At 41.9% G+C, this 27,304-nt stretch overlaps 1 protein-coding gene across 1 annotated transcript in view; it reads right to left on the bottom strand.

Annotated features, from left to right (window-relative positions):
- Positions 1-818: 818 nt before the first annotated feature.
- Positions 819-27,304, bottom strand: part of AKAP6 (A-kinase anchoring protein 6) — a 291,396-nt gene continuing 264,910 nt past the window's right edge. Inside the window, exons 13-14 of the mRNA XM_036243801.1 lie at positions 6,276-9,685; positions 819-1,463 (exon numbers count right to left, since the gene is read on the bottom strand). Coding sequence (XP_036099694.1) covers positions 6,317-9,685 — 3,369 coding nt within the window. The 3' untranslated portion in view covers positions 819-1,463; positions 6,276-6,316. The remainder of the gene's footprint in view (positions 1,464-6,275; positions 9,686-27,304) is intronic.

Here is a 27,304-nt window from a genome sequence, read left to right as displayed (position 1 = left end):
CTACTGTGTCAGGCACTTTAGTAGGCGTTAGAATAAAATTAGAAACTGCCTTTCACAAGAGCAGTAAAGCCCAAATGGAATATTTTTTAGCTGGTTTCTTTTATACAAAATAAATACACTAGAAATCTATCATTTAAATCAAAATAATAATCAATTTTTTTATACTTTTCTACCATCTATCAAACCCATTCAAAAAATTACATAAAATAAATATAAGATGTACTAGGTGTCCTGAAATCCAACATTAAAACCATTAATTATACGTAGAAATAAAAAAAAATCTAGGATATATTTTTACTGATTTAGGGGAACCAGAATTCGTGTTTCAAGATCTTTATAGTGATTTAAAAGATTTTGAAAATTGGGAAGGCTTTATGTGTCGTTTCTAGTTTAAGTAAGTTTAAGCCTCTTACACAATCTAGATATTTTGGAAGCTGCTCTATGTAATATATTTCCAGAACCAGATGCAATAATTTGGTCAAGAACCCAAGTAGAAGAGATCACTAATTTTCCTTTTCCCCTAATAAGCTATGTTTATTATGCCAATTTTAATTACCATGCAATCTAATGGATTTAAGGCTTATATTTTCCACGTCACTAGACATCACAAACATGAAAGCATTTTATACTGTCATTATACATCAATGCTTGTACTTGGTTATACATATATATAGAAATTATTCACACATCTTAACCTTGCTATTTCCTCCTTTCAAACCAACCTAATTTTACCATGAAAGCAGCTTTTTAATAAATGGTATAAGAAATACAGCAAGGCACACTTTTTTAAAAAACTTTTTTCTCATTACCACCTCAAGAAGCATAAAAAAAAAAAAATGTTGTACATAATTTAATAGAATGTCACCAGTTTATAATATACAACACCATAGAGTTGTTTCCTGAAGTGCTGCATAGATTATTATTTTTAAAAGAAAATAAATAAAACGGTGCTTTCCAAAGTTGCTCAATCTTGAAAGAAAAACCAGGGTTTCTTCTCTACGCTGCAATCAAATCGAACGTTGCCCTTTTAGGTAAAACTCTTTCAATAAACAGAGGCATCATAGCATTACAAAAGAATTCATACTGAAACATGAAATTGGTCAAGTGCTCGCAGGGGCTCATTCCAGACAGGTGAATGTAATGGACCATCAATTTGGTGAGCTGCAGGGCTTTAAGAGCAGACAGGGAGGGGAGGAGGCAAACAGAAAAGTCTTTCTGGAGAGGCGGGGTTGGCAGAGGTAGCTTGGGACAGGAATCCGTGGGAGAGCAAGCAGCTTTGCTGAACTTCAGAGACAGTCACCTACGAGGACCAGGGCACACATCCGCTACAAGGCCATGTGGACAAACCGCATTTGGAAGGGTCATCTTGGGGGAGGTCCGTGTAACAAACGGCAGTGACGTGATGGGAGAGACCAGCCTGGGGTGGGAGTAGGAGGCCACCCCTGAGTTGCAGCCAGGCTTATCTACAAGAAACAAACAAACAAAGGTTTCAGAAATATCTGTTTCATTTGTAAAACCCAGACCTTGGAGGAAGCACCGAAGGCTGCCTTTTGGGAACTACCTGTTAATGTCCTGAAATGGAAGGATGCATAAAATACAAAGTGATTTTAAGAGCCCAAGGTCCACATTACTGACAAAAATGTTTTAGAATCAATATGAAAAATACATTGATTTTTTTTTTTTTTTTAAGACATGGTTTGGAAGAAAACCGAAAAGAATCATCAAGTTTGATTTTTTCCTCTGGATCTCACCTCCTCTTGCACGCGTGAGCTCCGTTTCAAACCCTCCAGACAGCCCCGCTCACTCCATTGTGAGGCTGCCAGTGCCACACGGATCAGCCAAGTGTCAACCGTCATTCACAGACCAGGAACCCAGGCCCTCAGGTTTAACCCTTCCTCCAATGAGGCTGTCTGTGACAGTGTGATTGAACAATTCCCCTGTTCCACAGTGGTGAAATAGTCATAACATTGTGATGATCCCAAATGTTTCGACCCCCTGCCTATAAAGGATATCGCTGGGGCTTCTAGCTCAAATACAAATGCACATTATTTAAGTTACAGACAACATTGTGCAAATGAAATGATTCAATTACTTCTGTACGTCTGATGGCTCTGATACACATCTCTTCCAAACTCAGCTGGTTCTGCCTCTTTAAGGGGCTAAAAGCAACTTGTTGAATGTGAAGAACAAACAAATTCCAGGTTTAGGCAATGCAGGATGAAATGACTTAAGGTCTTCTGACCAGCCCTCAGATAAAGTAGGATTTTGCTTGTCTGAGTTCAAGCTGAGTTCTGAATTCTGATGTCAGGTTGCTTTATTGTCCTTTTATTTTTTATCTTTACTTTTAGTTACGTGCCCCTAGCGGGAACCAAACCCGGGACTCTCTGGTCTGCAGGCTGACGCTTGAACCGCTGAGCCAAACTGGCCAGGGCTTTATTGTCCTTTTAGAACAAAACACTCTCATTCTCTGTCTTGCTCTTTCTCGACAACCTTACAATGTATGTACTAGCCAGACGATCTTTAGCTAATATGATTTGGCTGGAGCCACAGGAAGTCGGAGAGAGAAAGCAAGTTTAAGAACAGGGAGAGACAGACGGGAACAGATGGGATGAAATTTGGGATAGTTAAATAATGCAGTAACTCAAGAAAGAGCACAGTGCATTGTTCAAATACTGAGGACATGACTCATTTGAAATCTGGCCACTGAGTAGTGAATCCTTAGGTGAGACAAATTTCATCTTACTAAATAAACGCTGATATTTAAATTCTTTCTGGGCAATCAATTCTTTCAACTTGGCCTACTTTGAAAGGGGCAAGCCAAATTGGCTGAGACACAGATCTGGGCTGTGTGTGTGTGTGTGTGTGTGTGTGTGTGATGCCCAATAAAATCCCCATTATTTATCATGACAAAGCTAGATATACAGAAGTGCTGGATAATTAAAAAAATACTTCACATCCATCAGAACCTTGATTTATTGAAGTGATTTCAAAGGTAAATTTGATAAGATTACACTTATATTGGTTAGTGAAAAATGAATATACTATCACCACGAGTAGTCTCTTAAACTCGCTCGGCCAGCTTTGCATCATATTAAACACGTAGTGTCAATCCCATTAATAGAACAAACTTCTGTTGTGCGAACATGAGAAGTGCTCGCTCTTACAGCTTCCTCCGTTTGTAAAGATTGAGCAGCAACACTTTTTACTGCACACGTGTAAACTTGAGCACACACAGGGTGCATGTGATGAGTTACATTTTTATACCCCAGGATTTATTCTGCACGAAGTTTAGGGTTAAATCACTCACCAAAGATCAGAGGCTTATGAGGAGCGTTATGAAGAAATAACTGTCAGAATGCAGCCGACAGATTAGTGCCAAGTCCCTCTCTCAGGCAGGTCCTAGGAGGCTCTCCGGGCATACATGATTTCCTCCTCCGAGTTAGGCGGAAATACCTGGGTCTATTCAGTTACCTTTCTTTTGATGTGATTTGCTGTAACTGACCTCTCTATTTTTATAGAAACATGACATATAAATGAAAAGCACAGCAGCATGCCTGGAAATTGGGGCAAAAGCCTGTGATAGGTGATGTTAAAACTTCTCATACAGTTTCAGTGGGTTTTAAATTAGAACATAGTAAATGGGAAAATTTTTTTTTTAATTTTTAAATGCCATTACTGTTGCAAATGATATTGGTATTATTCAAAGTTACAGCTCTTCTAGATGGCATAATAATTTCATCCTCTGAGAACTTATTTCTAAAAAAACAGCAAGTTGAATTCGGTGAGTTTTATGATCCTGATAAAAAGAGCATGCCAACGGATTGTTTTCAAGTGGCTTAAAAAGTAGAGGTTTTTCTTTTGCTCTTTTTTTAGGAAGAACAATGATGACAATTAAGCTTCTATAGACATGGAACTTCATATTTACCAAATAATTTTACTGTTTATTCCTGACATTGTACACTGAAGTCGTGTCAAGATTTTGAGATTAAATAACTTGTCCTGGTTGGTAGTATTTTAACCATATTTAAATCTTTATACCCAGGTACCATGCTAATGATCGGTGAAAAATTTAGGTATCCAGGTGTTTTGTGTACATGCTCCTGAAAAAAACTGAACAGGACTAGTAAATATGGCTATTTCAATGGCCCTAGGCTGATCAGGAGTCACTTGGGGGCGATGTGAGTTCTGCAGAAGTAAAATCTGGCTGCTTCTCTCCTGGCTTGGGATGGGGCCAGGCTCCGCATCTCGGGGGCTCAACCAAATATTGCTGACTGGCAGGCAGGCTGGCTGGGAGTTGTACGCTGTCCCCGCATGTAAAATGCGAGGGTCGCACAGACGCATCAGCACATGCTCATCATTCCCATTTCGTGTCAATCCTGTGTCTGTAAAGACGAAACCCCCAGGGCAGCAAGAGGCGCGCGTCCTGGAGGTTTCTCCAGGCCAAGCTTCTCGAGCTCCGCATCAGCGTGACTGGTGACTCGAGGGTCCCAGGCACAGGACGCCACGTCCCAGTGTTGTTGCTTTCGAACCTCTACCCCTTTCAGAGAACAAAAACCAGCCAGGCCCTACCAGCCCGTCCTCGGAGGCTGGCAGAGCCGGCGGGACAACTGGTTCTCACAGCGCCTGTTTGGAAGCAGTTCACGGAGGTGCAGTGACTCTCCCGCAACGGTCAGTTTCACCGATGGAGAATGCGCTGCTAGGGCGGACCTCTTTCACAGAGAGTGACATTTCTCTCGCTCTCATTTTTGTTCTCATTTGCAGCCAATTGCAAAGAGTCTGAAACATAGAAAATTAGTCGAGCTATATTAGTCAGTAGGATGCCTTTCTTCAATTTCGCATACCAAGTTTATTTTTAGGGTATGTATATGGTATAGATTTCCCCCTCGCTCCTCATTTCTAGCAGCTCTAAACGGAATCGCACATTTTAATGAGCCTGGGGCACAGGTGCTGCAGGGAAAAAAAATAATGATGTTTGCCATTCATCTTTCAAATTAAATAATGTGTTTTTAAATAGTAACTTTTTTCATAATACATTATGGGAACAACATTTATCTGTCACATTTTAAAAGATGTATTTGTAATAAATGTAAATTACTTTTAGAAAATCAGTAATTAGGCTCATCAAAAAATAAACAATCTGCCACAAAAAAAGATAATCTTTAGCATAGTTAAGTATAATAACTGTTATTTGAATAAGTTAACAAATTAGGGTAGATTGCTCCTGTAATTCACTTCCTATAGCACAAGTTTAGGTGACGACATGCAGCTTCTGGAGCGGGGGTGGCAATGGCACTCGGCACCTCAGACTTTGGTAAAACACAGCTCACATTCAAAAGCTCAAATTTCCTTTAAACTGGATTGAGATCGTATATTCGTCACCGGGGCTCAGAAATGGGGAAGGGCAGATTCTCTGTGTCACTTTTAGAACTGTATCATCACCTCAGAATTATCCATCAATAGCTGTCTTATTAAATATGAAGAGCGGCATGACTTTCTTTCAAAATATTGGATGGAAATCAGCCTGTCACCTTCAGGCAAAATTCGAAAATTCTGTTTTTATCAAAACACCATTAACTGGTCATGTATTCCTTCTGCATTGGCTTGCTGGGCCTGTTCTCAGCCTGTGTGTGGATAAATAAAAGACTCTTCTCTAACATCAACTTCCCCTCCTGCTTGAATCCGCAGACTTGGCCGTGACCAGGAGTTGGAACAGCACGGCATTCCACTGGGGGAGTGAACATGATGACAGTGACTTTAGACGGAAGCATAAAAGGAAGGCCCAGGTCGGGGGACACAGCCTTGAGCTCATCTCCAGGGCTGAAGCAAGCAGGCAGCTCTGGGCGCAGCAAACGGCCACGGGGAGTGTGGTCACTGCACATGCGTTGATCAGAGGGTCTGATGGCAATCTGGAGAACTGTTTTTTCTTCCCTCAATGGGAGGAGTTGAGGCCCTCAATTATTCAGCGACTTCCTCAAAGTTTGTGTTCTTCTTGCCAGAATGATGTAATGAGTGAATGTCACTAGAAATGTCCGTTGTGACTGTTTTCCCTCCTTTTGCTTCAGTTACTTGCATTGTTGGGAGTATTTCTTCTTCAGATAAATGTCTGCCGGGACCAGTCATTCTGACTGATCTTTTCTCCTATCATGGCTTTGTTGACGCAAATGCATATTTTAAGCATAGAGATAGAGATAGAGACAGAGATAGAGATAGAGATAGAGATATATAGAGAGATATGCATATTAAATGTGGATTAGAAACATGAGACCTACACGTACCTTTCAATGAGATGATTTTCATGCTTGGAGCAGGTTCCATTCTACCGATGCATATTTCTATGTCGTTCTTCATCAAGGTTTAGACCATCTTCACAGGTTAGAGTTCCGGGGCTGGGATGCAGAGCAGCCTTGACTTTAGACTGCTTTGCCTTTGAGGTGAGCCCAGGGGCTCCAGGTTTGGCTGAAACAGCCTCGTGTTCTTCGGGCATTCCAGTCGCTCCTGGGTTTTCTGAACTTCCTTTTTCACTGCGCTGCCTGGAAGGAGTCGCTGATGCTGAGCTTCCCCCACAGACACTGGAAGCCTGGGGTGAACCATCCACTTCCTGTCCAGCGTCAGACCCTTTCTGAGGGGGAGGACTTGTGAGAGCCACGGTGTCTGCATCATCAGCTAAGAGAGAACTGTCACTGCACCTAGCGGAGCCCGGGGCTGCTGGTAATGGCCTGGCAGTGTCACCGCCAGCTGCAGGCTCCTTTGGAGGGTCACTGGAGAAATGGGGCTCCTCTCCAGCGGGGTCATCCTCAACACAGGCCTCAAAGAAGCACTCAATGTCTTCCTTGTCGTCTAGGCCAGAGTCGGTCATGTCCAGGGGCAAAGGGGTGCTGCTCTTCTCTTCTATGTAATTGGTGACCTCTCCGCAATCACTGTCATGAGATGACAGGGACAAGTAGGAATAAAAGTCCCCTTTTCTCAGGTGGATGGGCCGGTGAGAATGTTCTAACACTTTCTCCTTGATCTGAGTCAATGAAGTAGGAGCAGCCGCCTCGTTTTCAGGTTGAGACTTACTTTTGAGGGCAGTGGACGCCATGTCGATGATTTCCTTAACAAAGTCATGCACTGAGCAGTCTTCAGCCTCTTTCTGGTGGAGAATGCCCGGCTCGCAGCCGCAGCAGGAAGTGTGGTCACCAACAGAGGCATTTTCCTCTGTTTCATTTTGCTCAAGTGCTGGGCAGCAACCAGCAGGTGCTCCGGCCACACCGAGTCCATCGTTCCATGAAGACGTCAGGACATTGTTGTCCTGTCTATTGATAACTCCGGTCTCTGAAGGCAGCTCTGAGCAGGACTTCTCAGGGGGAGTAGAAGCAGCCCTTTGATTTCCGAAGTGGTGGTGGTTTTGACAGTTCTTTGGAAGATGTCTAACAGTTTGGCAGACAGATTCCTTTCCAGCAATGTGGGGATCATCTGAGCCATCCACGGCTGCTCTGCACTTACAGTGCTCACTCTCTGAAACCCTTTTCCCGGCTGAACCAAGGTTTTCTGATTCCTTGGATAGCCCGGTAAGTTCGTCCTCCTGTCCTTCTGGAGCACTTTCCACGTTGCCATTTTCCATGTCAGCCACATACGGATCTTTGAAAATGTTTTTCTTATTTTCACCCTTTGTTCCTGACTCATGGAGGTGGGATACATTCTTACCGTTTCCATTATTTTCAGGGAGATGTTTTCCGGAGCCATTCAGAAGGGCCTCGATACTCAGGGTATCAGAGGGATTGGTCATCTCACTGCTACTTATATCCTTACCGCCCCTTATTTCGTCACTGAGATCACACCGTCTCTTATCTCTGGTCGCGGAAAGCTTTGGTCTAATCCAGGTGTGCAGTTCATTCTTTATATAGTCCAGCCCTGACATCAAGTGGCATTCTTCATAGATTTCATCATCGGTGGCAATACTGGAGTCATCATCCTCATCTTTGATGCAGAGCTCTTCTTCGGTCAAGGTGAGGGTCGAGCTGGAGAGGAGGTCACTGTCATCTTCGTCATCAGTGCAAGCAGAAGTGCAGGAGACATTAACGATCATGCTGACATTGACATCGCTTTCATCAGCCACTGAGCGAGTCAGGCGCTTCCTGAATGATGCATTTGATTCCGGGATCTTGTTCTTGTGTAACACAATATCCTCTGAGCAAAGAGAGAGCTCATCACTGCTGCTAAGTTCCGTGAGAGATGCCGGCGAGTCTTCATTGATAGAAGATGCTATGTCCAGTGACAGCTGGCCAGTAAAAGACATCTTTTGGGAACTGCTTTGAAGAGTGATATCGGAAACACTTCGCTTTATCTTTTGCTCTGAGGGGCTCTGGATATTCTCCAAACGATTTAGGAGATCTAATGTCCTTTTACTCAGTTCACCAACTGAGCCACTGCTCACGCTTATGTCCCCAGAGCTGTGACAGCTAAAAAGATCTTCATTGCTTTTATAGGATGTCAACCAACTTTCTAAAGAAGTGCTTCGCTGGAGGCTGTCACTGCCATTTTTAAAGATGCCCAATCCAAATAAATCACCCCCTGGAGAAAGGGACTCCACAGAGGAACTATGGGATAAAAGGGAGAGCTGTTTGGCATTCTGCATGCCAGTGAATGTCTTCTCTGCATCACCACTTTTGTATGAATTGTGATCCATTTCATGGGATGCACTTGCCAAAATCCTTTCATGGGGAGGTGCATCTGGTTGTAACTCTGTAGCTTGATGTTTAGATTTGCAGGACTTTTTATCAAAATAAAAGCCATGAAGCAGGGGATCCTCTACGTGTGCCTTTTCACTTTGTGACTGTTTCATTATCGTTGGTAATTTGAGTTTCGAGCCTTGGAGGTATGAGTAATCATAAAATGTAAACACATCATGTTTTCCTTGTAATTCTTCTCCCAAACAATCGGGGGTATGTTTGGTAACACTGTTTGAATCTCCAACTTTTCCATTTACACGACCCACTGGTGAAATGGGTGACTGAGAGCTATTTGGAAGCTTAACGGCTTCCCCCTCATCTTTAAATTTCTGCTTTAACATGTTAATGGCACCTCCTATTTGTGGGTCCAGATGTTCAGCTTCAGGGTTCGTCGGGGACCCATCCACCACATTGGGCAAGCACGTTTCCGAGTTGGTGGTGGTGTCAGTGTCTCCTTCGCTGACGATGCCACTCTCGCTGCCTGAATTCTGGCTCAGGTCTCCCCCGTGGCACGGGCAGGGCTTCACCGAATTGGAACCGCCTAGAAGATCCGGCAGAGATTTGGTGGACGAAAATGAGGAGTCTTTACTGAGACTCTTAGTCAAAGCAGTGGGCTGTGTCACGCTGGTGAGCTTCAAAGTGCTTTTCAGGAATGGCATGTGGTTGTCCTCATAGAGCTCCACGTTGTGGAGGCTGTATACTTGGTAAATGTGCGGGCTGGAGGGGGCGGTAATGCTGGAGGCATACTGAGATCCCCCGCGGTCACCTGCCTCTTCTTCATAACCAGGGTCCTCACTGCCTGTCTCTTCGAGTTTTAAGGAAGGCATGACAGGTTGGGGTTCTCGATCAAGGTCATTTGATTCTTCATTCAAACTAATTAACTTGTTACTTATATCCGTTTCATCCCACTCCAGGGCATCTTCACTGGTCCCGGTTAGGTCCATCAAGCCCGGATCAATTACATTCAAAGTCTCCTGTGTGGGGAGAAGAGGGGGGAGAAAAAAGAAGAATTAGGGAACACAAGCATGGAAATTTTGTTCATTCAAAATCTCTTGGAAGACTCAAGAAAGAAATCTGCTTCGAGCACAGATTTGAAAGATAGCATAATTATCAGCTCTATTCCTCCCTGGAATAACACCCCAAATTATTGAAATAGGCTGTTCTATCAATAGCAATTTGTCACTGAAGGCAATAACATAGATTAAAATGTAAGATTATTATAGTCAAGTTGTAATTTATGGAATTCACCATTTCCTATTGATTCTCCTACATTTTTTTTTACCCTAGGACTGGGTGAAGATAAAACCATCAGGTAAAGGAAGGCAAAGGAAAAAGGGTAGAGCCCATGGCATCTCTGAAGGAGGCGTATTCACTCGGACACTGCCTTCGATCCGGCGTCCAGAGTGGAAGGCCACCTGCTCTATTCCTGGGCTCCCCCCCAGAGCCACGTTGTCTGGGGAGATAGAATAAAGTTGGAGTCACTCATGTTCCAGGGGCTCTCGCGTGTCTTCCCCTTTCCCCGCCTTCCCTTTCCAGGCGATGCCTCTTTAGAATTTGGCCTGCTCCCGATCAGACCCAAGAGGAGCAACACTTGGCTGGGTTCCTGGACCTGAGTCCGGCACCGCCCGTTAACTCGTTTCCCTGCTCCCAGTTCTCACAGGCGGGACCCTCCACCTCCGGCCCTGGAACAACTTCCCGACGACTTTCCTGACTCCCCAGGATGCAGCAGCCCCATCCTCTTAGGCTGCTCTCTGCCTGCACCCCTGGGACCTGGACCTCAGCTTAGACTTCCTGTTTTAACCCGGTTTAGGTAGAGCCTGACACATTCGGGGACACAGAAGTCACTGAGCTGGCTCTTGGACTCTGCCCAGGATCCTTCGCCATCCTCACTTGCTGTCCAGCTGTCTGGATTCTCGCCAGAGCCAAAGAGGTGACCAGGGCACCGCAGGCCCTGCCGGGTTCAAGGACAGACAGAAACTCGAGCAGAACTTGGCGGTCCAGCTTGTGCGGGCACCAAGTCCCCAGGCCGGTGAGCTGGGCTCCGGAACTGGGCGGGTGCTGACTTTGCTGAGGATCTGCAGGGCCTTGGGCACGTTGCTTAACCCATCCTCTGCGCACCTGGCTCCTCAAGTCTCTATCAAGGTCATTCTAAGGTACTGAAGGGCTGAGGGGGCCGGCAGCGTGAGGGCAATAATTCTTAGTGCACGTGGAATGGCTCTATAGTGGCCCTGAGTCCATTCATAAAGCCTTCTCCCAGCCGAGCTCATTCTCTCCTCATCATCCCTTTCAATTTGCTCTTAAGGCCACAGGGGATTCAGGACAGGGGAGGCAGAGAGAGGTGTCCTACGGTAGAACAGGTCAGCGGATTTGCATTACAATTCAGATTTACTTGAACAGCCTGGTTGGAAGAGCAGGCCTAAGGCTTTATTCCTCGGGGGTGGGGAAAGGGCTTCGCCAGCCAAACATTAGCAGAACTTTCTTAAGTCCTCATCCTCCCTGAAACGCCTAGTTAAAGGATACCACATGGACACATTTAAGTATAAAACACCCATTAGCGCTTTATTATACTGGATATGTAAGAGATTATCTGTATAGCCTACTTACGTTGGAAAGAGTCCGGTTACAAAGTAAACATTAATTAAGGGATATTTTTAAGTTTTATAACAGAAATCTTTCCCGCTGCCAATGCTACAGCAGTTAATTTAGTACACCAACACTCATCACACTCACTTAGGTATGGAGTACATTCCCTGTGATGAATTTTTATTAGAACTTCTGTTTATTCTTTGCTTGCTGATAACGGCAATACTAATGACTGGTTAGTATGGCTAATGAATGTTAAAATCTTCAGCTGCAGGAACAATCAATCAGTCTAATCAAATACTATATTAATTTCAAATACCGTCTTGGCTGACACTATACTCTGAGAGTGCTAATAAATAATTGAACTAGTCTTTCAAAGGCGCTCTCCTTGCAACTCTCTGGTGGGCTCGAACGTTTAGCAGCACAGATTCGCAATGAGAGGCCCGAAGCCGGGGGCTCACACTAGACACAGGAGCTGTGCCATCTGGATGTGCGCTGGGAGCTGAGCCCCAGCGACGCCGGGAACTCGGGCTCGCCTTCCATGACACAGTCATTTTCTGACCACATGCTGCCTCGTGGGCTTTACAAACGAAAGCCTAAGACGGTACACGACGGAGAGCAGGACCTAAAGGAGCAAAGCCTTTGTTCCGGAAAGTAGTTGGGGTGGAAAATTTCCGCAGAAAACGATTAAACTTTTGGATGTAATATTATCTTTTCCCCTCCTTGATTCTCTCCTATAAATCTCTTACATGTGTTGTAATTCCTGAAATTTTTATTGGATGTCAATTCCAGGGATATCTGACAAGATCCGTTAGTAAATTGCTCACTTTAGACTTTAAACTTTACATATTAGAGAAGCACCACGCACTCTGTTCTCGTTCACTCTTTTCTCTTGTGAATTAAATTATGTCAATATTTTCAATAAAATCTCCATTTCCTCAAGATTTAACCTCAAACAGAAAACATACCCTGGGGGGCAAAAACATGGGGAACGTTTCCAAGAGGAAACACATTAGAATATTTATATAACTAAAAAGTTGTCTTTGAAAAAAAAAACAAACTAGATATATAGTAATATAACTGGTAGGAAAATTACTTGGTTGAATGCTCTCTTTGATGATAGCCCAACAGTCAATAATGTTCAAGCTAATTAAGCATATATGTTGTTATTTTTCTAGAGGAATTGTCAGATACACACACACACACACACAGAGTGTTCCTGTCTTTAATACATGGATAAATCAAAAATGGATGAGCTGGTGAGCTGTGTAGTCAGACCACCTGGGTTCCTAAAGGATTAGGGATGGGGGTGAGGGTAACTCACCCCCCTTCTCTTACCCCCCATAGAAAATAAAATGGATGTAGACAAAAATCTAAGAATATTTGACTGAAGCCAGAAGAATGGTAAAGAGTTCAAGAGGTTCCAATATAAAATCTTTAATTCCAGGGGTAATTCTGAATTCAATTAATGTGTGCAAGCGTCTTTCATACATAAGCTTGCTTCACTGATACAGGATTTTGGTCTAACCCAAGGGCTTTATATAAATAATTGTGCGCGCGCGCACACACACACAAACACCCCTTTACAGATCTGCTCAAGAAACAAGTAGAATTAATTGGTGCTAATGTATTTTTATTCTTGAAAGCAGGTTATTTATATTAGCACAATATATACAGAGAAATAACCAAAAATGGGTGGAGAAATGATGATGGTGATGATGCTGAGGAGGAGGAGGGTGGGGGAAGAGGAGGAGGAAAGAACCAAGATTCTAATGGCATCAAGTAATAAAGATCCAAATTAAGTTCCTTCTGTACTTATATGTCTTTGAGTTAGGTCTCCCAGGATTGCACTTTTAGGATTTTCTTTAAATTTTAGGTTAAAAGTGAATTTTTATAAGAGATAAGAAATAGATCATCAGCAAAACTGTGGAAATGAAGAAACCTGGCATGCTATAAGACAACTCAACAGAGATTTGATATGGCTACCTCTAGATTCCTTTAATTTCCTTTAAAAAGTTGCATTTTTGGAAAAGCCAAAGATTCTCAAAAAGCGCAGGATGTTCTTTTTGTGGTTCCCCTCAAGTTTTGGTGCTCAGAATGGAAAAACCATAGGAGGTCTTGCAATTCATGTTCCCCCTGTTTATTTTAGGTCAGTGGTTCTCAACCTTCCTAATGCCACGGCCCTTTAATACAGTTCCTCATGTTGTATGTGGGCGTATCTGCATGTGGGTGGACCCGCCCGGAGACAGATAGTGGAGCGGTGTCTTGGTTCCTAAGACCATCGGAAATATGTGTTTTCCAATGGTCTTGGGCAGCCCCTGTGAAAGGGTCGTTCAACCCCCAAAGGGGTTGTGACACCCAGGTCTAGAATCTAGATCCAGGAGTTTATTGAGTGATACCACTTGCAAAGCCCTGGGAGAAGAGATTTATCTGTAGAAAAGTAGGATACAATAAAAACAAATACATAAAAGTGATGAAAGCATAAACAGCTTGAATTGTGATTGAATAACGATACGTAGAGTTACCCTAAGGCAAAAGGCAGACCGCAGTTGGGGGGGCGATGGGCAGGAGGCAGACTATGTCTGTCTAGGTCAGGCATGAAGGGACATTCCCACCCGCAGGTATTCACTCTGATTTTTTGACGCAATCTTTCCCCTGGCACCCACCTCCAAATCTAAAGCCAAAGTGTCTGAGCGTTAGATGCACACTTATTTTCCTAAATTAAACTCAGGTAGAAATTTTTCAAAAATAAAAAACAGCAACAACCATGACAGCTAGTTTTCAGAAAATGGAAAGACCAGTTTTATGAAAACTTAGAGTGTGTATTACTCTGCCTCTTGCTGGGCAGAGAGTTGACTCAGAGTTTGCAAGAAAAAAAAATAGATTGAACCACACATAGGGTAAAAAGCAATGATGTTCACTATTTACCAACTATTTTGGGGTTTGGGCTAGAAAGGCAAACAGATCGGGGTTTGAATCCTGGATCTCCCCTCACACGTTAGCTCTGTGATCCTGGACAAGTTATTTAACATCAATGGGCCTCAGGTCCGTCATTTGTTTATCCAAGATAATCGCAGTACATTGTGTCTACCTTAGAGACTGCTGGGAGCTTTAAACGAGAAAATGCCTGTCCTGTCCTAAGGGGAGGCCTGGCACACGGCAGGGCACAGTGACTGGCAACTATCAGCATATATTTCCCGAGCAGAATGTGAGGACCGGCAGGCGGTACAGCTAAAAACCCTAACAATGTTTGCATTAAAACTGGTGGTTGGTTGACTGATCTCTTTAGTACAAGCACATGCATGGGATTCGGTGAAATGAGTATCAGCTAGGCCCCTTGCTCTCTCCCTCTCTCCTGTAAATGGGGTTAGGTTTGCCCTGAGCGGGAACCGAACCCAGGCCGACGCTCTAACCGCTGAGCCAAACCAGCCAGGGCGGGGGTTAGGTTTGTCTTTGCACATTTTGACTGGGCTTATCCCTCAGGAATGCCCAGGTGAGGAAGAATACCTGCCCAGCCTTCGGTAAGGCCCCTAGCTCAAGAACTTTCTATTTCCTGAAAATAATCTTTTTTTTTTTTTAGGCGAGTCTATTGTCCGTGAAATTCTATCACAACTGACGCATTACAGCAATCAAATACTGCTCACTATCCATCAGATTGACAATAATGTTAAAGTAACTTGTCTCAGCTCAGAAAACCCTTTGAAACTCTATCTCACATTAATGATCAAAAACTGTTCTAGTCAATGCTCTTTTTCAATAAGGAAGCTGATCGGAAACTCAAAACAGACTAATAAAACCCCAAGTTATCTCACAAATATCACTAAAATGATTACCAACGTAGACATATTCCCTAGTCTTAATTACACAGATATTTTTGAAATTGTTGAAAATCAAACTTCCATTAGATTTTTAAAAGTAAGTTTTATAATAGCAAAAAAAATGCCTTAGTTCTCAACAGGGACCAGAAACAAAAGACAGTCCAATGTTGGGAAGCAGGGGTTTTCCTCCCAGATCCACGTACTCCACGGGGCTCCTTCTGCCCTGTCTCCACTAGGGCCCCAGCACCTAAAGTAGTGTCTGCAGAGAGTAAGTTCCCAAAAAATATGAACTGAGTGACTTGAAGGAATAAAGACTTGTCCGTGGGCTCATGAACGGTTGAAGGGATCTGGGGAAGGTCCTGAGGCTAAACTCTGCCATGGCGAAACTACCGGGGCGCTCTGCCTTTCCAGCTGGGAGCCCCTCAGTCAGAAAGGTCAGTAGCCTCGAAAACACTGTGCAGTGAAAGAAGCCAGACACAAAAAATCCTATACAGTTGACCCTTGAACAATACAGGAGCGAGGGGCACTAACCCCTACATTCAAAACCCATATAACATTTTTATTCTCCCAAAACTTAACTACCAATAGACTACTGTTGACAGGAGGCCTTACTGATAACATGCACAGTGAATTAACATGTTGTGTGTGTGTGTGTGTGTGTGTGTGTGTGATACTTACTGTATCCTAACAATAAAGCAAGCTAGAGAAAATAAAATGTTATTAAGAAAAACATAAGAGAAAACACATTTATAGTATTTACTGACGAAAATCCATGTATATGTACAGTCGTCCCTCGCCACTTCGCAATTCGACTTTCGGGGCTTAAAACCACGATCCAGTGAAGCCCCGAAAATCGAAGTGGCGAGGGATGACTGTGTATAAATAAAGAATCCTACTTCTCGGAAACACGTTCATTGCGGTAGAGTCTGGAACTGATTAACCGTGATAAAGGAGGGCCAACTGTAGACCCATGCAGTTCAAATTTGTGTTGTTCAAGAGTCAACCTTATTGTATGGTTCCATTTATAGGAAATATCCAGACTAGACAAATTCACAGAGACAGAATGAAAACTGGTGGTCACCAGGGGCCTGGGGAAGGGGCCGGGAGGGAGTAATTGCTTAATTGGTGTGAAGTTTCCTTTTGCGGTGATGGAAATGTTTTGGAACTAGATAGAGGTGATAGTTTTACAACACTGTGAATGTACTAAATGCCACTAAATTGCTCACTTTAAAATGATTAATTTTATGTTATGTTAATTTCACATCAATTAAAAAACGCACACATAAGTTAATAGGAGTCCTCAGTCCTGTTGAATTTCAGAGCCTGTAACACCATCAAACATAATAGGACTTCATTACTCTATTGGGAACCTTGCTTAATAAAAATATTACAACAGATAATGTTTCTGAATTTCTATCATTGTGCATATATTATCAATAAAGACAACTTTTTAAAAAATTACAAGGCTTCTTTGTTTGGCCTGCATGCATGCTCGTGTTCTCAGAAATGCTGAAGAAAAGTAGAGTACTTCTCTTAGTTCAACTCCACTCATTTTGATGCAACAGTCTCTTCCGAGGAGAAACAAATAGAACCCTATTTGCTGAATTCTCTGGCAGGGTCACAGTGACCTTCTGAGAGCCCAATCCAACTGGATCCACTTTGGTCTTATTTTACTTGACGCCTCTGTAGCATCTGACTCCATGTTCCTTGACATTTTCTCTGCCTTTGATGATGGGGATTCCAAGCCTCCCTGTGGAGTCCCCGCAGCGGAGTGTTAAGTGACAGTACGTCCCACAGCCCTGACTCTTTTCACCCTACAGACTTCCCTGCCACATGAGGTCTGATTGTCTATTATTTTAGAGGGTATATAGGCAATACTGAGAAGAAAGGAAGTCAGAGAAAGTGTTGGGGGAGGGGGACATCACAAGAAGAGGGAACAGTACGAAGCAAAGGTAAATGGGACGGAGCCTGCGGGCACCTTCGAAGGAGGGAGGAGCAACCAGCAAAGGTGGCCGCGGAAGCCCCAAGTAGAACTGCTGGTGTAATACTCTTGAAGGCAAGAGAAGGAAACTTTTAAAGTAGTGGGTGGTTAAGAGTGTTAAAGTCGGAGAAGATAAAAGAATGGGAGGTGACAGAAAGCCCCACTGAATCAGCAAGAAGAAAGGTCACTTGTAACCACAGAGAAGGCAGGTCCTAGAGAGGCTGGTGGGTGAGGCTCCGAGCACAGGGTGTGAGCCACAGCAGCCTGAAGAAATCAGGTTCCACAGCAAAGCGGCTGTTGAAACTGGGTGCCCAGGCCTCCCAGGTGCTATTCGCCACCGTTCCTATCCTCTAGCACCAGTCTTGGGAGAACAGAAGGGGAGAAACTGTGGAGGCCAAAACATGTATTATAGGAAACTCTTCAATTGTTCTAACACCTCTGCCCTCAACTGCAGACACTGTCACCTCCTGACTCTGCAGCTATTGAAACCCAAAATAAAATAAAGTGAAATCCTCTTTAATACTTTTAAATTCGATTTTGTGTGTGAAGTATAGGTTTGCCAAGAACTTTAGGGTTCCCTAAACAGGGTGATTGTGAAACTGTAAGAAGGAATTCCACAGGAGCAAGACGCTGTATAAAATATAAGCCCCTAGCCCGGCCAGTGTGGCTCAGTGGCTGAGCGTCGACCCATGCACCAAGAGGTCGCAGGATCGATTCCCAGTCAGGACATATGCCCAGGTTGTGGGCCTGATCCCCAGTGGGGGGCATGCAGGAGGCCGCCAATTGGTGTTCTCTCTCATCGATGTTTCTAGCTCTCTCTCCTTCTCCCATCCTCTCTCTCTCTAACATCAATAAAGAAAAAAAAAATTTAGTATATATATATATAAGCTCTTCTTTCTCCCCTTTCTACAACTTGGGTTTCTCTGGAGGCTCTACCCCAAAGAAGTGATATTTTGATTAAGAGGCAATATGTTTGTGACAATAAATTAAATAACCTTAGATGCTGTCATAATTTCTAAATAACTTGCAGATGTGTTAACCTCCGCGCTAGTAGTATCAAAGCTTGACAGCAACAGGTGAGAGCCTTGTGTCAAGTGATTTTTTCTTAAATAAGTTAATTATTGTGTACATCATTATTCATATTTGTTAAGCATCCACTGTAGGAAAAGTTTCAGCCAACTCTGAATGTTTTACTAGAAGTAACTAGAAAAAAAAAATCTTCCTGACCATTGCTTTATGTGCAAACATATTGAAATTTGTATACCCAGAAGTGACTGAATAAGAAAATTGGTTCATTTTTCTCTTCTTAGTCACTATTTTGTTTCCCTGAAAACTTTCCCCATAGTTTCAAGAAATACCAAAATTTAGGATTGTTTAAAAATGATTTAAAAAAAAAAAAAACTTCAGAAGAAACTTTTAAATAACAGGGATTTCTTTATCTGTCCTCTTCAGTATTATGCAGAACTGAAACCAAAAAAATGTATGTACAAAAAAATAATAACAACCTCGATAAAGTTGTAAAAACCCAACTGCAATAAAATGGTGGCATTTTCTACATTCTGCCCTCTGGTGAACCTGTTTGGATGACAATGACAGACCCACCTGCCAAATTACAGAATATTTTTTCCCCTAATGATAACTGCTGGCCCCATTTTCCTGGCATTATTCTAGCTGTTTGGTGTTTGCCTTTTCGACTGTCAGGAGTTGACATAACATTTGAATTTTGTGCCTCAGGATGTAATTTTGCCTCACCTTTGCCTTAGGGAAAAGCACACTATTGTCCCTGCTTCGTGATAAGAATCTTCCATTAATAAAAAAAAACCTACCATTTTAAAACCTGCAAAGTATATTCGGAGTAAAGAGGAGATGAATCGTCCCGTAAACAAGTGAAGTTTACTAATACGTGGGCTTTTCTGTGACACAGACTTGGGTTCTCAATCTTCAGACCGAATTTCATGCGCACAAGATGTGTGGCATGATCCTGAGGTCGCCTCCTGCACACGGAGAGCTTGGCTAGCGTGCTGAGGTCAACCTGCAAAGCCAGGCGTCAAATAACACATTTGGGTCACCCACATTCTGGATCCATGCCCTTTACTAAGTACTTACTACCTGAGAGAATTTTGTATCTTTTCACTTTTAACAAGGTACACATTAAGAGCCCACATTGCGTTATTACAGTTCTTAACTGTTTGCTCCTCTCAGATAAATGGGGCATGGGGTTTGGGACTTTTGTTTTGAATCCAAAGAAAGAGATTATAACTCACCATTCAGACAAAATAAATAAATAAATAAAACAAAAAACTAAGCATAAAATATCGGCCAATTTGGATAAGCAAATTCAGAATCACCATAAGTGGTAAATAACATTTGAATCTCCTTTCTGTTTTATCTATGCCCGTCAAGTACACTGACTGGTCTTGCTTTTCTCAGTTTATCATCTGATTGACCCAAGATGAGAGGATCAACAGGCAGGTCAGCTAGGATTTGTTTTCTTAAGATGACTTAACCCTTGTTTCTACATCTGATTTTATTTCACTTGATTTACTTCTTTTGTGTTAATAGCTTCCTCTAATGATAACTACTTTTAGACTTCGGGTGGACTGGTAAGTCTCCAAATTGCGATCACATCTCCCTTGGGCTGTCGCTGCTGTCTCCATAAGAATAGCTGGAGAGTATACAGGGTATACTTGATGCTAGGAAAGTTACTTGAAATTTCAAGATGATTTCCCAAAAGGTAATAAACGTCTTTGAAATAAGTTTCCAAGAGATTTTACACTTCTGATTCCCAGAGCCCTTAGACATGTTAAAAATGTAGAATTCCTGGGGGATTTTCTTTTTGAGACCTCAAGGGAAAAGTACTAAGGATCCCGAGATCCGATGAGATTTAACAACTCGGTCTTGACTAGAATAGGAGCTCTGGTCCTGGGCTCTCAGAAAGGAGACTCTTGATTGTTTTAAATGTCAGGACCTTAATTCAAACTGTAATGCAGATCTAAAAGTCCCAAATCAAAGAAATGTAAATTTCATTCTAGAAGAAAAACGATCTCCAAGTGTGAATTTGTTTTAAATTTTTAAAAGCAATATTAGAGGCGTAGAATCACCTTAATCCTTTTGCAATGCAAAAATAACCAAAAATAACTAGGAGCCACAAACTCTCTAGATACGGGTCCTGGCTCCGGCAGCTGAGAGAACATGCCGAGTTTATAGTCCTGGGAGGCAAGACATTGCCTGGCCAGCAGAGCTAATTACCTGGGCCAAACCTGCTGAATTTACTACTCTAAGCTCCAGACACTGGTAGCACGTGACTTATCTCTGCCGGTCTTGCAGTCAGTGCAGAGTGTAGCATAGTCTGACTGCATACAGCTTGGCTGCTTCTTTTTCTTAATAAATAGCAATAATCAGGGAAATCCAGCGCCAAGTGACCTTCACCTCCTCCCAATCAACAGTATTTTTCAAGCCTACTCTTTGCGAAACATTCTCCAGGCAATGTCCTCGCTGCTGTTAGGAGGCCTGAGGAACCCTCGGATAAACAGAGATCCCTTATGTTTATCTGCAGAGAGCTTCCATGCCGAGGCAACAAAGGCTTCATTTTTTTTTCCCTTCAAAATTAAAGTCCCCCTCCCACCAGATTAATCATTTTTCCTCATTATTCAGTAAAATCACTAGATGAGCTGTGACTCCATAAACTTTAGGAACTCATTTATTATGTTGACTGATCAGACCTTGTGTTTATTTACACAGTGTACCCATAAAACTCCGCTTTCATTAGTGCTGGGGAGGAAGGGTCCCTCCCTTCGCCGGGGAAGGTGAAGCTGGAGAAGATAATTAACCATGAAACAATAAGGAGGCTTGCTGGGTAAGCAGCAGTGTGAAAACAGTTACTCCTCACAAAAGAGGGGAAATTAGCTTGCTGGATAAAAAAGGAAGTGTCAGATTGAAGCCTGAAAGGCCTGCCAACTGAAGTAAATAGCTCTATGCATCATTAATGAAATTTTTTAACACTTAAACGCCACAGCTGTCCACATTGAAATGCATGTAAATGGCATGTGTTTCCAGAGATTAATATGCCTGTTAAAATATTTCTTTTCCCCCTTAAACTTCTAGATACCGTCTCTGTCTCTGTTTCATTTCACCTACTTTCTTTCCAAGAATAAAAACGCACCGGCTTTCTCAGCATTGTGCCCTCGTTTCCAGAACCTGCGGACACCGAGCCTCCTGGAGATGGGCAGCAGGCGCGTTATGGTTTAACAAACACATTATTTCACATTCATAATACCGGTATTTTAGTAAACAGAAAGTTTGTTTTGATTTCGCTGCTTCACAGGGCGAAGACTCACGATGCGCGTTTCCTTTCAAAACTTCCTCCCGGAGCACGAGAGCTCCCTGCAGCAGCCCCATTTTGGCAGAAATTCAGTTCTGTGCAGTGCCAAAAGAAATAGAATAAACAAACACTGCTCCATGCAGCTGGCGAGATCATTTACATATTACTGCACACCAAACATGAAGACCTGAATATGGATTACAGCTCCGGTGATGACACAAATGTCATATAGACAAAGAGAAACAAAATCCAACACATCGTTGTTTATTTTACCACTGCTACCGTAGGAGTGCTACTCGGAAAGGAAAAAAAAAAAAAAAAAAGGAGGAATTGCTTTTTGAAAATTGGATTCCCTGATTTGAAGTGGGTTCTTTTAGGCTGTAAAACAAGATGAAGGGGGGAAAAAAATGCAAAATGGCCCAGGTTATTTTGGATCCCCTAATATTCTGTGCTTTCGTCTTGTGAGTTAAATCCATTTTAACGTGCGTCACCTTGGATGAGGTGAGTTAATGACCTTACAGGAATAACTAATATACAAAGAAAGACACCTGAATTCCTAACTAGCCCTTTCTAACCATTGACAATTTCAGCTGAGAATTGTGATCTTTATTTGAGAATCTAAGTTCCATGAATGAGATGCTTGGTAAGAGAAGTCCAGTAGGACATTTGAGCCCATTAAAGGTGCATCAGGAAACACCATATAGTGGCAGGACTCCCCTCAAGTCCTCAGTGAACGTATTCTCTCCTCTTATTCCTGTACGTACTAAATGCCAAAAATTGATTGACCTTTCCTTCCATAGGTAGATGTAAAGGTGTCCTAGGGAGGATGGGACATCTTTTCTGCATGTTTATTGCTATAACTCCTTTCTAGACCGTGGGGATGACAAGAAGTATATGAAAAGCTAAGAAAGTAACACTTAACAAATTATGATGGTGATAGGGTGAGGAATAAAGAGATAGCAAGATATTTTATTTTCCACCATCTTAAAAATTCTTTATTCTGCATTGGACAAGGTAGACTTTTCTTTACACGCTGAAAGTGTTCTTGAGATGGAATTATCCGAGGAGCTTCTAGCACTTAATCTTTAGAACTGTCATTATGCCTACTCTTGCATAAGTGTAAAAACAAAGGAAGAAATCAGGGCCATGTGGGAGAATGTAGTTAGATAGCACTGAAGTTGAATAGTTCAAGGAATGATTTTTAACATCGAAGAAATACACCGTTTAAAAAAGGTCAAAGGAGTTGGAGTTATTGTACCAGGTGAGGAAAAGGCTTATAGGGACTTACTCTCTAAAGCATTTGGAAAGTTAATATGACTGGGGGAATGGAAGAGTTTTCCATTTCCACAGCTTCAAACTCAAGAAATGAAATTACATTGTAGCAAGATAAGTAGATGAGATCCACCCGAAAGATATGTTATTAAAAAGGCAAATAAACATTCTCATAGACCCCCATGAAAGCTTGTAAAAAATCTATTCCTAGACTTTTTTGAAAACAGAAGGGACAGCAAGGTGTTCAGGGTGATCCTACACACCACTTTCAAACCAAGCTTCCTAAAATAGATCCTTTCATTGTATTACTCGTCTCCTTAAACAAAACCAACAATTAAAGCAACTTTCATTGACTATTTATCTTCTAAATTATTCTGACTTTTAAGGCATTCTATAATCTAGTAATATAAAAATGATTGAAATCTCCCACAAAGCTGACTTTCACTACAGTAACCTTGTGAAATAGTCCCTGCTCACTTAGGTTACCATGCCTCTGTCCATTGTAGGTATTCATTGTGTGTGTGTGTGTGTGTGTGTATGTGTGTAATGTTTTTATTGATTTTTAGAGAGAGGAAGGGAGGGAGAGAGAGGGAAACATTGATCGGCTGCCTCCTGCACAGCCCCTACTGAAGACAGAGCCAGCAGCCAGGTCATGGCCCTGACGGGGAACGGAACCAGCAACCTTTTGGTGCACTAACGATGCCCAACCAACCGAGCCACACGAGCCAGGGCTCAATAAATATTTTTTGAATGAATGAATAAATGAATTTGGTTTCTATTGCCCTCACCAAATCTCTCAAAATTCTGTCTTAAACTCCTCTACGAATATTTCTCTGGACACTTAGCCCTCAATGATATCCCTCTCATTTGATTATTACAATAGTATTAGAACCACACAATTTAGTATTTACATTTGTTGATTGATTGATTGATTGATTGATTGATTCAATTCTTACTTACCTACTATATAGTTCTGCCCGGGCACTGAGCAGATATAAAGGTAAACTGAGTGCAGACTCACCTCTCAACTATCTTGTTGCTTTTTATTTCGTTTTGTAATTGGTGCTGTTATTTTTTATTCCAAGCACAGTTTGGAATAATTATAATTATTGTCTCATCCACTTCTATATTATTTTACTATCTTACATTCCATACAACTTCCTTACATTTGCAAGTTCCTTGGGAGTGAAGATCACGTTCTGTACTACTTTCGTGTAGACAAACCCCAGGACAGTGCTCTGCATATAGCAAATGCTCAAGGGGTACTTCAGTTCCTTCCAATTCCAGGATCCGTTGAACTCAGACAACAAACTGCCTTTGTGAATAGTTAAATATTCAGAATCCAATACTTGCACAATCAGCATGAATGCACTGATAGTATCATGGCTATAGGAAGAATATTTAACCTAAGTTAAAATAGATTTAGTTTTTTAGACGTTAGACCAATGGGCCTGCCTATACTATTTTGCACTGCTACACTGCTTTGTGCAAAAAAAAATAGTTTTTTCAATATTGGTATTTCAATTTTAACCCCTTTTATGCCTAAACATAGAATCTTTCCTTTGACATTCAGTAAACTTAGTAATTTATATGTTTAAAAAATTACAAATATAATTTAAGTGAACAAATAGACCTAAAATAGACCTGAATGCAAAAGAAAACTAGAGTTAATCTCATCTTCCTAAAGGATAAGAAAATTATTTGACCCCATTGGTATTTCCACTTAAATGTTTTCTCTTCAATCAAAATTTAAATGTAATTATTGTTTCATGATCCAGGGGTTGGTATTCAGGCTTAACACTGCTATAATTTCTAGACCATGTTCAAGTGACATAGAAAATGCTACTATAGACTCACGTACTGGGAAGGAAGGGGCTGCAGAAGGCAAATGGCCTGGACCCCTCCCAGGCCCTGCCCTGCATTCCCCCTCCTCCCCTCCTTCACACAATCCAGGAGGGATAAGGGCTTTAACATCTTAACTCCCCTCTAACTGACTTAGGGTACCTTGCTGGTCAAGTATGCACAACATAAATATAATTAGAGGTTTCTTTGGTTGGGAAAACCATAAACATACGAGAAGATGGAAAAGTGGGTCAATGACGACTGATTTCATGGTCGTCTGATATAGGAAGAAAAATAAATGAGCAGACTAAAGCAAGTGACTATAAACTTTTTAGACTACCTCATTCACTCATTCATTCATTCATTCATTCATTCAATAAATATGTATTCAGCAAATTTATTCAACACATATTTCCTGAATGAAACAGACAACATTTAGTCTTAGGACCTAGTAGGTGAGATTACCATTTGTGTAATAAGATATAAGAGGTGAACCTGATCTATTCTAGGAGGTCAAGAAAAGCTTGCCTAAGGAAGTGGCTCTTGAGCTGACTCTGAAGGAGAGGAATTTCAGAGGCAGGAACTCAAGGTATGGGTGAGTGCGGAGGGCAGAGGCGCTCAGGCAGGATGGAGTGTGTGCAGGTGAAGGCCTGGCAGCGGGCAGGGGGCTTCCTACAGAGAAAGGATATGTGACTGAAGAAAGTCCGCAGAAGCAGGCAAGAGGACATACTCGGACTAGAGGTTCTGAATGAGTATGCAGGCTGCGAGGTAGAGAATGGACTGGAAAGGGGGCAAAAGCTGATGTGGGAAGGCAATGTTAGAGGCTACTGCAGAAGCACAGGTAAGAATAAGAATAATAACAGCACACATTTATTGAACACTTTCTCTGTGCCAATATTTTAAGGTGGTTCTCTGTGATATTCTGAACACTTTATGAAAGGCGCTGGTAGGTTGGACTCAGGTGGTGTACAGTTAGGGAAAACTGAACGAACTGTAGAGATATTTAGAAAGTAAAACCAACAGAACCTGAAAAACATGATTTTTAATTATTTGAAATATTCTACCATTTTATTTAAATGTTGATTAAAATAAATATTAGAAATTCTTGTTTCCAGTTACATGTGGTTTTATAAATAAAACATGATTGACACCTTCATATAAATAGCTGAGATTATTTTCTGAAAACAAATTTGAGAAGGATAACTACCAGGCCAAAGGGTGTGAACACCTTTTAAGATATTGATAAATAGCTAAAAATTATGACAGTTTGCAATTACAGCCTCACCTCTCCCACACTGGGATTTGTTGCTAATTCTCCCTCTTACTGATGGGTAAAAAAATAGCAACTGACAAACTGTTACTTTACATTTCTTTCATTACTAGTTAGATTGGATATTTATTCATGGGTTTAGTAATCATTTGTATTTATTACTTTGTAAATCACTTGATTATATCCTTTGTCTGTTTTTGTTTCTTATTTAGAACTGGATAAACAATTATTGGGGCAAAAGGTTTATGTAGTGTGAAAAAAATTCAATCTGAAATGAAACTGAAAGATATGACATTGAAAGTCATGCTCCCTCAGAACAAAGCTTAAGAACTAAAACACTGATTCCCTGGAAATGCCTGACTTACAGAAGACCGAGACTTAGACTCTCTCCCCATCCTCAAGCCAATGAATTTACTGTTTGGATTCTAAATGGATTCCTCCCTCTTTTCACTCCATGCTCATAACCATAGTCCACCCCAGACCCTCAACAAACTCACGTGTAGCTTGCTGCAGCATGCATTTCCAAATTGCAATTCCTCTGCTATTCCAAAATAAACTCAATTTCTGGTCATTTGAGCTTGCCTCAGTTTACCTCCTTATTTAGGTTGACAGTACTCAGAGTGGAACCAGTCTTTTGAGGCTTGGAGGGTTATTGGCTTTTATTTACAAGCAAAACGAAGCTAAGACATAACCTTGTTTGGTGGGATAATTACAGTAACATTTCAGTCATTGAATCCCTACGAAGTGGTATGTTGGGTAGACTGGAGGGCCTACTTGGAAATAAGCACACTAGCAAGAAGTCTAGTCTAGCTATCAGGAATTAGGATAGAGAGAACAGAAAAAATGAGAGGGTGACTTTTCATGACTTTTTCATACAAAAATTACTAAGGGAAATGGGAAGCTATATTTTAGCTCAAACACACTTGTACCATTAACAGTTCTATTTCTTCAAATTCTGTATTAAAAAAGACTCACTCCTTCAGGATTCAGTCTGGCCCAGCCCTTCTGATTCAGTCTGGGTTTCAACTTCTCGACCAGGCCCTTTTGGATTGATGTTTCCTAAAAATTGGATTCTTGGCCCTGTTTGACCCTGACCCTGCATCTTGGATTTTACCCGGATTTATATCCTACAGTCTGGGATCAGGTTTGCCCTTCTCTGCACCTAGTACTGAGCTCTGGAGCCCTAGTTTGGGTTAGTCCTTCATTTCAACCAGTACTGAGGACCCGTGATTTTAGCTCTGACAGGTAAAGAGCTTTGGAAGTTGTTGCCAGTGTTTTAAAAAGAAGCAAAAGCTAACAAAACTAAAAATCTACAACTTTTCTTGGACACATGTGAGAACTGAGGTTGTGGGGCAAACTGTTACCCTGAAATCTGTCAACACAGGTGAATCACAGATGAGATCTACTTAGCTGAAGCAGAAGCCACAGGAAGCATACACTGGTAGCACTCTTAAAGAGCAATTTTGATGAATTGTTGAAGGCTGCATGTGGATAGGTTAAGAGCAA

This window comes from Molossus molossus, unplaced genomic scaffold (genome assembly GCF_014108415.1).
Source record: "Molossus molossus isolate mMolMol1 unplaced genomic scaffold, mMolMol1.p scaffold_m16_p_1, whole genome shotgun sequence".
Lineage (NCBI taxonomy): Eukaryota > Metazoa > Chordata > Mammalia > Chiroptera > Molossidae > Molossus > Molossus molossus.
Note: the sequence above shows the minus strand (reverse complement) of the source record. Positions and strands in the feature narration are given on the sequence as shown.